The sequence below is a fragment of the Artemia franciscana genome, chromosome 8 (assembly GCF_032884065.1).
Source record: "Artemia franciscana chromosome 8, ASM3288406v1, whole genome shotgun sequence".
Lineage (NCBI taxonomy): Eukaryota > Metazoa > Arthropoda > Branchiopoda > Anostraca > Artemiidae > Artemia > Artemia franciscana.
The window spans coordinates 19,602,721-19,613,626 of NC_088870.1; the positions used below are offsets into that span (position 1 = coordinate 19,602,721).

The following is a 10,906-nucleotide window of genomic DNA, read 5'->3' on the forward strand; positions in this document are numbered from 1 at the left end:
TTTCAACACAATATCACGTAGAGCTTGGCGTTTTACCTCTTTTTATGTAAAAACTCCGTAAAACATATTTGAATTTCCTGCATAAGAACTCAAGCCTGGCATACAAAACTAAACTTCAAATTGAAAAAAAAAGACAACCCCTTAGACCAAACATTAAAACCCCCAAATAAAACATACAGATGTTCGAGTCCACAAAGAAAACTTTATTCGAATACATCGGAAAATGATACTTCAGCGTCACACCCATAAACTTAACCCCAAAAAAAAAAAAAAAAACTAAAACAATAAATAAAATTCACAAAAACGTTCCAATACCTAAAAAATACACAAGTTCTATAAAATTAAAATTAAATTTAAAATTTATATTTAAATTTAAACCGCATTGAAGAAACCCCATAGATCCGCTCTACCAAAAAAAGAAGAAAAACCGAAAAATAATTAAAACCCAGAGACAATTACGACATCCATAAAAAATGCTCCAATACTGCAAAAATGCGCAAGTCCTACATACAGAAATTTCAATGATTTCCCAAAATTTTGAAAGATATATAATAGGGGTAACAAGTTAGTTAATAAATGAGATCTTGAGAAGTAATTTAGGTCAGCTAGCTGACATGGGGATCCAGGAAAAAGTGTTTCAAAGAAAATTATCGTATAGTCTAAAATATGGGTTCGGGTTGTCACCAAGTCAAGCTAAGTTGGAAGTAGTTCAGGTAAGATATTTTAAGACAATTTTAGGCTTGAAGGATTCATTTAGTTCAGTGGAACTGAAAAAAGATTTCGGGCTCTTCCCTTTCAAGAGCGTTAGATTGGTTATAATGGTGAAATTTAGGGAGAAAACAATTAAGCTACCTAATTATTAAAGCTACTTTACTTCGGCTTCTTAAGTCAGCCTATTTGTAGAGTTTGAAGGACATGATTCAGGGCCAAACCAGACTAAGACAATTCTGGACCGCTGTGGCCTTTCGGAGATAAGAAACGAAGGAAAAGACCCAATGGATGAAAACCTATCAGTATGGATGGTCTCGCGAATCTTAAATGGAAAATAAATCCATGAGTGAAAGCTTATCTTATCTATAAACAATATAATAGATATATAACAACATATAGAAACAAAAATTTTAAATAAAATTCCCTAGGTCAGAATTCATTGAATACTATATTTTTAGCATTGAAACCAAAAATCGCATAGGAAGACATACTAAAAGTTTAAACGAACCTTAATGCGAAACTATAAACCCATAAGAAATAACTTAAACATCATCTAAGAATTTTAACACCTCAGACAGAAAACACGAAAAAATATCAATCCAAATACAGTTCAAAACTTTGATCCCCTTAAATATAAACTAAAACTGAGAGAAAACAACCAAAGCAACGTAAAAAGACTAGAACCCTGAAAAAAGGAAACTTCAATGTTATGCATAAAAATCAAAACAAAAAGCTTAAAAACTAAACCCCATGGGCGAAATTTTAATGCCACAAACAAACACCTCCGTCTCGTATACAAAAAAAAGTCAAACGCTTAACACAAAAAATTACAATCCACATTTAAAAGGTATCTAAACAAATAACTTAAATGTACTGCAACAGTATAAATAATAATAAATTCTACCTACAAAACATAAGCCCTACCTAAAAACAATTTAAACTTAAACACTATAAAGCAAACTGCATCTAAGAGACCGCTAACGCCCCCCCCCCTCCGAAAAAAAAGAAAAACACACGTCCAACCAAATTTTAAGAAAAAAAAATACAAAAATAGGCATCATTTTTGATCACCACGGAAGATGATAAAAAGAATAAAGGAAATAACTTAAAGTGATAAAGTGATTAAGGTGATAAAGGAAATAACTTAAAAGAATCAAACAGTTCGTGGTAATGAACTGTTTGTAAGAAGTGACAACAGAAGTGGCTCAACAGCAACCGAAACTCCAAAAAAGGAAAATTTGATACCAATAGATAAATCAAAAGAAAAGAATTGTAATTTTATGCTGATTTCAAATATATAAGTTTCATCAAGTTTAGTCTTGCTCGTCAAAAGTTACGAACCTGAGAAAATTTGCCTTGTGTTTAAAAAACGGGAAAAACAGCCCCTAAAATTCACAGAATCTTAATGAAAATCACAGATTCAGCGTATCAGAGAACTCTACTTTAAAAGTTTCAAGCTCATATCTCCAAAAATGTCTTTTTTTGGCAAAAGAATGATCACGGATGCGTGTTTATATATTTTGTTTTTTGTTGTTTATTTCCGCTGGGGTGATCGTATCAACCTACTTGTGATCGTGTCAAGAGAGCTCATTCTAACGAATATTAAAATTTCTAGCGCCCTTTTTAATTGATCAAAAAAATTTGAGAGACTCTAGGCCCCCTCCCAAACTTATTTTTTCCCGAAATCACGAGGTCAAAATTTTGAGATTTTTATCTTGTTTAGCAGAGTAAAAAGCTTGATAACTATGTCTTGGATTATGATTTAATCCCCCATAGTCCCGGGGGAAGGGCTGCAAATTATGAACTTTGCCTACTATTTACATGTAGTAATGGTTTTCGGGAAGTATAGAGAAGTTTTGAGGGGGATCAGGGAGGAATTTTTCATTGGGAAAGGAAATTTTCCATGAAAAATGGCGGCACCAGATTTCCAAATCAAACAGTTCGTGGTAACGAACTGTAGTAAGAAGCGACCCGGCTAAAGAATAACCAAACTCTAAAAAATTGAATTTTGATATCAATAGCTACACCAAAAGAATCGCATTTTAATGCTGATTTTAAATATATAAGTTTCATAAAGTTTAATCTTACCCATCAAAAGTTACGAGCCTGAGAAAATTTGCCTTATTTAAGAAAATAGGGGGAAACACCCCCTAAGAGTCATATAATCTTAACGAAAATCACACCATCAGATTCAGCGTATCAGAGAACCCTACTGAAGAAGTTTCAAGCTCCTATCTACAAAAATGTGGAATTTTGTATTTTTTGCCTGAAGACAAATCACGGGTGCGCGTTTATTTGTTTGTTTTTTTTTGTTTGTTTTTTTCCCCAGGGGTCATCGTATCGACCAAGTGGTCCTATTGCTTGCGGGATATTTCAGGCAAACATTACCTATAATACCGAGATCAACTCCTGCAGACGAAATGAATGCTTGCCTGAAAAATTCTAATTTATGGGCACACGTAAAAACATTAAAATTAACTACAAATATGCGTGTCCGATTGCAAAACGATGACTCTGGTCAAAAATTTTCAGATCAATTGCTGGCAATTGGAAACGGAAAGCTCTCAATAGACTCAATTTCAGGACGTATACAACGACCTGCTGAATTCTGTAATTTAGTGACGTCCAAAAATGAATGGATTGAAAAAGTATTTCCGAATATTCTAAAAAATTATAAAAATAATAAATGGCAAAGTGAAAGAGCGATTCCTGCACCCAAAAATATAGACGTCCACGAAATCAACAATATGGTTTTGACCATGATTCGAGACCAGCCAGTCCTTTACAAGTCAGTCGACACAGTTTTGGAACCAACTGAGGCGGTTAATTATCAATTGGAATTTTTAAATTCCGTAAATCTTTCAGGGTTTCCACCACACGTGCTACAACTAAAAATAGGCGTACCAATAATACTATTAAGAAATATCAATCCACCAAAGCTTTGCAATGGCACGCGACTTGCCGACAAAAAAACAATGGAAAACGTAATAGAGGCAACAATCTTGACAGGACCTTTTGAGGGTGAGGCTGTTCTTATTCCTCGCATTCCCATGATTCCAACAGATCCACCTTTTCAATTTAAAAGATTGCAATTCCCAATTCGATTAGAATTTGCAATCACCATCAACAAAGCTCAAGGTCAATCATTAGAAAAATGTGGTATAGATCTTAATACTGATTGTTTTTCCCATGGACAATTGTACACTGCATGTTCGAGGGTCGGTAAACCTGACAATCTATATATATGCAGCGACAATTGAACAGCGAAGAATGTTGTATATTCGCAAGTTTTACGCAGTTAATTTGTATTGTATCTTTCTATCTATCTATCTATATAAAAACGAGTTGTGTGTATGCATGTTTGTTTGTTTGTAAAAAGAGCGTTTGCATATGACGTCATTATTAGTACATAAGGCTTTGTATATGCAAAGACAATGGGAAAGCCAAGAATGTTGTATATTCGCAAGTTTTACGTAGTTCAAAACACATATATAAATATATCTATATTCATAGGTGGTACACAGGGACACAACTACAATTGCGCGTAACTAATATGGCATGTAACGACTTAGGCGTGCGGGGGGGCTTGGGGAGGGGGCGCGAAGCGCCCCTACCAACTAGGTTTTGGGGTGGCGCGAAGCGCCACCCTAACAGCTAGTCTTTTCTAAAACCAAGCTGGAAGGGCGTAAAATTGCAGTTACAGTTAAAGGCCGGTAGCAGTAGATATTCAAATAGCTTACCAAAAAACAGGACACAGTGATAGGACGGTAATTAGAGCAAGCACAGGGGTCCTTACCCCTTCTAACAATGGGAGATATACAGCCAGACAAAAAACTATCTGACACAATAGACTATGCCAAGCACATCTGAAACAATAACTGCAAATGCTTCAGTAGTGAAGGACAATTATAAGCAGAAAACTTGAAGCAAAGACCATCACTAACGAAAAAACCAGGATTATTCTCTTGCTTTAGAGCTCGGAGCATAACATCAGATACCACCGATAATACTTGACATTGGTTGATACAGATTGGGAGGATTGAGTGGACAAAGTTTGTAAAATGATTTGGGAGATTAACATTAAATGAAAGCAAAATATTTTTATAATGAGAAGCGAAATCACATAGCCGAAGACAAAAATTAATTGGAGGCGAACACTTTACACTGTTTATAACACGATCCCAGGATTTCATTTCAGAACACTGTTTGCTGATAATACGAGTTGATTATAAAATGGAATGGTACTTTAATAGATGCTAATAACTGGGACAATGTCAATACATAAAGTGGAAAATTGGAATTTTTCTAATTTATCTTTGAGAACCACTTGGGAGAGTTAGGTCGCACAGATCTCGCCATGGAGAAAGATAGTTGGCACGTGATTGGTAAATGATCATCGTCGATTTTAGAGTCGTCCACATGAAATATTGATGAACGTAGAGTTGAATCTGACACAATTACATGATCAAGGTTGGAATTAAGATCACCATAATTGTGAATGTAAGTAAAAAGAAGATCTTTATCAGCAAGATGGAATCCTCTGGGCAGTGAATCGAGAAAAATTTGAGGTCGGACAAAATTAGATAATAAGTCAGTATTCATGTCACCGGCAAGAATCCATTTGTTATTTTGTTTTGAAAGTTCACTAAGTAGTGTTTGTTGGCGATTATATGCTTGTGAAAAACTAGTCAATGACTGCACAGCTTTTCTATTATAGAGGAAATAAATATTTATAAATGCGGTATCATCAAATTTTATCGCTAAGATGTTAGTGTCACTTTGCAATAATATCGGCTTAGTTTCATGTCTGAAATAGATGGCCGGACCTCCTGATGGTCTATTACGGGTATTCTTGATGTATATACTTATATATAAAAAAATATATCAAATATTTATATATAATAAAACAAATTGGAAACAAGATAATTATCCAAAAAATGACAACAAGGGAATAACAAATGACACAAGAAAAAGCCTTCCAGGCAGTATGTAACCAACTACTATATGAAACATCGTGTTTGGCTTCTTATTTTTCTTCGCTAAAACTCAGTAAGAGAGAATCAGAATCAATAAAAACATGTTGTGTTGCTTCTTGATAGCTTGGAAGACTGGACACTTTATCATATTCAGGAAGATCATTTGTAGATATCATTTCTTTCTTTTTTTTCTACAAACCGTTTATTAGAGAAAGCAACATAAAACAAGGATTATACGGCTCTTATCCGGCTTTTGAGTTAATGCTTGGATTCCTCTTCAGTTCTCTTCAATTGAGAGAATATCTCCTGTTCACCCAGACCACTTGTAAAATGTTCACTTGTTGAAACGTGAATTTACTCCTCTCCAGTTCCTTCAGTCCAGAATTCCTCTTCTTCAAGTTTTGGTCTTAACTGAATGGCCTCTTCAAGTTTTGATCTTAACTGAATGGCCTCTTCTACAAGTTTTGATCTTAACTGAATGGCCTTTTCTTCCAATTTCTTAAATCTTTCTGCCTTTTCACGTAGAATATTGAAATGACAATCTTTCAACTCATCAGCCGCTTTCTTAGACCAATTGGCTCGAGATATGCAAACAAGAGAGCCACTTTCTGGTTCAAATCTACAGATGGCAGCACCGATACGAAGTTGAAAATCCTTATGTATTTTACGTTTCTCTGCAATATATCTCAATTCCATGGGGACATCAATTTGAAACTTAACAAAATCCTCCTTTGTTAAAGGAGGGTTGGGATTTGGTACACGGATTCTATCCACTGGTACAATTTCATAAAAGGTCACTATAGGATATTCCGGGTTTAAGTGTTTCACAGAAAAGAATTCACCATCGATCAAGATCTCCTGAATGGTAGCACGGTAAAATCCAAATAACATGCAAACTACTTCAATTTCTTGTCCTTCAGCATATGAAGGCGCAGCACCAGTGGTGTCTTTGAGAGGAGGTAGGCGTGCCTTTGCGAATGGATAATTTTTTGTTTCCAAATTCTTTCGCCCGTCCATTACAGTCAACATATTTTCAAATGTAACTAAAATTTCTGTATCAGTAACATCTGTTAAGATAGCCTCATAATAGTGTCCGTCGTCTGATAAAACTTCTACAAGTAGATCTTCCATTAAGAAATGACCTTTCTTAAGTTAATGTTAATAGACTTGAACAAATATATATTATTAAGTTTTTAAGTTATGCCTCACTCTTAAATCACCTAAAAATGTATTTACAAACAAATTTAAAGAGGATATTTTTCATACCAACTATTTGTAAGACACAAATTCTTTTTGACTTTAAATTGACGAATTTTTTTACGATGCATCTTTTTTAGAACTTTTTTTTAAATACTCACTTTTGCGTCATGTCACAGAGTGATTTCAAATTCTGCAAGTCTATGTCCTTTAAATCAAACCAGTTGCTTAGTAATCTTATACGTAAGAAGTGCTAAGGAACTTCACTAGTCTGGTGAATCAAGTACAAGGTGCATACCCACACAACCAAATATACACATGGTAACAAGACAGTCGACAAGAGCACCAAAAAGGACCCTCTTAGGGGTCTTTGCTAACCAAAAATTTTACCAAAAATATGAATTTTACCCAAAACTATAAAGATAAACAAAAATAATATAATGTAAATGGAACAAGAGAATAAAAATAACTTTGACTAGTCTATTTCTCTTTTTAACTGACTAATCACAATATTTAACATCATATTTGACTTTTTCTTTTTCTGCGTGAGTACTCTGTAAGACAGTCACAATAAATAACAAATATTTGAAACAATAACAAAGCTTGTTTATATAGATTCTTATTGAACCTTGTCTTTTAACCACTGACAATGTGAGCCTCAGATCAATATCATGACGTTACTATAGGTTCGATACAAACACTTCAGGAAAAACAAAACATATTCCTTAAAGCTCTGACCTAAATTGTTTTTTAGTTTATGTTCATGGTTTGAAAAGAACTGGTGGTTGTCAGCCCTACCCATATTGATTTTTGCTCGTTTCGAGTTTGACTTAGTTATTTGTTATAATATATGTTTGTTTTGAGTGTCATTTATTTACAAATGGTGATTTGTTACACTTTTACGCTTGAAAGAGTATTTGACCTTGTTTCTGTTCATTTTTTAATTAGTGGATTTCCTTAATTTTCTTTAAAAATTTATTTTGTGGAGAAAGTTCTTTAAATTAATTATAGAATAGCCCATAGTAACTGATAAAACAATTGAGGTCACAGCGGTAGCTGCAACCCTGTAAAAGACGAACATGTCCCATAGTAATAAGAAATAGCCTGACACCCCCTAAAGATGGGGCCAGGTCGAAACACAATAGAATCCACTGAAACCATACTGACCGGAAACCTTGTATGGGAAACTTACACTCCCATGGCTTCAATAGCATTTTCCCAGTTTCCGGAACAAGCATTTTTTTCCGATTTCTTCTTTTCTGTAGCTAGCAGGGCACTGGCACATTATAAAGAACTGTTTAAGGGCTGATTATAATGGACATTGCTATTCTATCGCTTTTTTAGCCTTTACGCTCTTTACGCTTTTTTTCGCTCTTTACGCTAAAGCTTTTAATTGTTTTAAAAAATAGAATTGTGGCAAAGAGTCAAACTTTAGCGTAAAGAGCGAGGGATTGCGGAGGGGACTACCCAATTCATGTACGGAATAATTTCTGTTCGTTTTAAGTTTTAATGTCGCTCCTTACTTTCAGCTAAAAAAATGTTTTTTTTATTTAATTTCTGAACGTTTTTGAATTAATGCATGTTAGGTTTTGGCTCTCCTCACATAAATTATTAAAATGAAATTTGTATATTAATTCTTTTTTTGGCTAAATGACTTTCTCTTAGTTTCGATCAGACGATTTTGAGAAATAAAGGGTGGAGAAGGAGGTCTAGTTGCCCTCCAATTTTTTTGTTACTTAAGAATGCAACTAGAACTTTTAATTTTTAACGAATGTTTTTATTAGTAAAAAATATACTTAACTTAAGAATTAACTTACGTAACAAACTTTCATAATCTTATATTTTTATTATCTATACGAGGGGGTTTGTACCCTCGTTAATACCTCGCTCTTTACACTAAATCGTAAGTTTTGTCCCAATCCTTTAAGAATGGCCCCTGAATCAGAAAGGCCGTAGAATAAATAGTTTAAATTACTAAAAATACTTTAGCATAAAGAGCGAGGTATTTATCTCCTGCTAAATACCTCGCTCTTTATGCTAAAATATTTTTAGAACCCCTCATTTGCGTAATAATCTCTGTTCGTTTTAAGTTTCAATGCTACCCCTTCCTTTCATTTCTTTCTTTCATTCTATAAATAATGCTAGAAAATCCTTCGCCCCCTTCATGGAAATTCTCGGCCCTCAGGATTAATTCCTCCATGGAAAGATTTTCCCACGCAACCTCCTCCCACCCCAACGCAAAAAAAGTCCCTCTGACAAAGTATGTACACTTCATAATGACCATTACTATATGTAAACAATAGTCAAAGCTTGTAATTTGCAGCCTCTCCCCCGGGGACTGTGGGGGATTAAGTCGTCCTAAAAGAATTAGTTATTAGATTTTCGTCCAAATTGAACAGATTCACTATCTCATAATTTTGGTCCGGTGACTTTGGGGAAAATTGTGCGTTGGAGTGGGCCAAGGCGCTCTCCAATTTTTTTGGTCACATAAAAAGGGCACTAGAACTTTTAATTTTTGTTAGAATGAGTCATGTCGTAAAATTCTAAGACCACTGGATAACAGTAGTGTTCTCTGATACGCTGAATCTGATCGTGTCACTATCGTGAAGATTCTATGACTTTTAGGGGATGTTTCCCTATTTTCTAAAATAAGTTAGATTTACCCAGGCTCGTAACTTTTGACGGGTAGAACTTAACTTGATGAAGTTTATATGTTAAAAATCAGCATTAAAATGCAATTCTTACAGTTCGTTACCACGAACTGTTTGAAAACATGAATGGCGGTAAAGCCAGTTGAAAATCCTCGAAACAAGAACAATATCGCTTTTTTGCAACTCTAGATTCTTCACCAAAAAAAGGCTTGAGTAGCATCATAAATTCTGGCTCGGTAACATATAGACGTAGAACTAATTAATTAAATAATATAAGTGTCTTGCATTGTTGGTGCATCATTTCTCGCAGTATTTCCCTCTGGTTATTGTCCCACCCATAGGGCCATATCCCCATGGCAAAATACCCTCTCGCAAATAAATACCCCTTTGAAAATTCCCCTCACCTGTAAAAGTGAGCCAACAAAGGGAAAGTAAAAAGAATTAAAAGAACAAAGAAAACAGGGTATTTCGGAATATTCTACCTATTTTCCAAAAAAAAAACAGGTAGAATATACGGAGTAGAGTATCCTATAGTATATTTTTTTACACATTTACTTACTGAAACTGTTTTTGCATTTAATTTGTTGAGTTATCATTACTGGGTAACCTAAAGGCTAAAGAAATACAATAAAAAAGAAAATATAATTAAACCGCGTAACTTATTTCCCTTATAAATGCGGTATCATCAAATTTTATCGCTAAGATGTTAGTGTTACTTTGCAATAATATCGGCTTAGTTTCATGTCTGAAATAGATGGCCAGACCTCCTGATGGTCTATTACGGGTATTCTTGATATATATACTTATATATATAAAAAATATATCAAATATTTATATCTAATAAAACAAATTGGAAACAAGATAATTATCCAAAAATGACAACAAGGGAATAACAAATGACACAAGAGAGAGCCTTCCAGGCAGTATGTAACCAACTACTATATGAAACATCGTGTTTGCCCAAAACCTTTTTGAAATAGCGTTGGGTCAAAACAAGAAGTACATGATTAAAATCGCAATGGCTGAAAACACAACCGGATGAATATTTACAATAAATAACCCAGATCACTATCTCTATCTAATCTCTCGATCTAATATTTTCACCTAATCCTTATGATGTTCCAGTGCCTCCGAGATAGCTAAAGGGGAAAAAGGACAGGGAAAACAGAGACGTCAGTGATGCAAAAATCTTAGTTCATATAACTTACTTTTTCTTCAAGTCAATGGATTTTCTTTGTTGTTCAAGCCAATGAGCTGTAAGTTTCCTACATAGGGGTTTCGGACAAAGCGATTGCAATAGTATACACTGTGTTTTGATATGAAGCTATTTTTAGGAGTTATGGGTTATTGATATCTTAGTACGGGACGTGA

At 34.4% G+C, this 10,906-nt stretch overlaps 1 protein-coding gene across 1 annotated transcript; it reads right to left on the reverse strand.

Moving 5' to 3' along the window:
- Positions 1 to 4,810: 4,810 nt before the first annotated feature.
- Positions 4,811 to 6,824, reverse strand: LOC136029818 (fragile X messenger ribonucleoprotein 1 homolog). Its single transcript, XM_065708279.1, has one exon. The coding sequence runs from the start codon at positions 6,816 to 6,818 to the stop codon at positions 6,042 to 6,044; it is 777 nt and encodes a 258-aa protein (XP_065564351.1). The 5' UTR covers positions 6,819 to 6,824; the 3' UTR covers positions 4,811 to 6,041.
- Between the last annotated feature and the right edge of the window lie 4,082 nt (positions 6,825 to 10,906).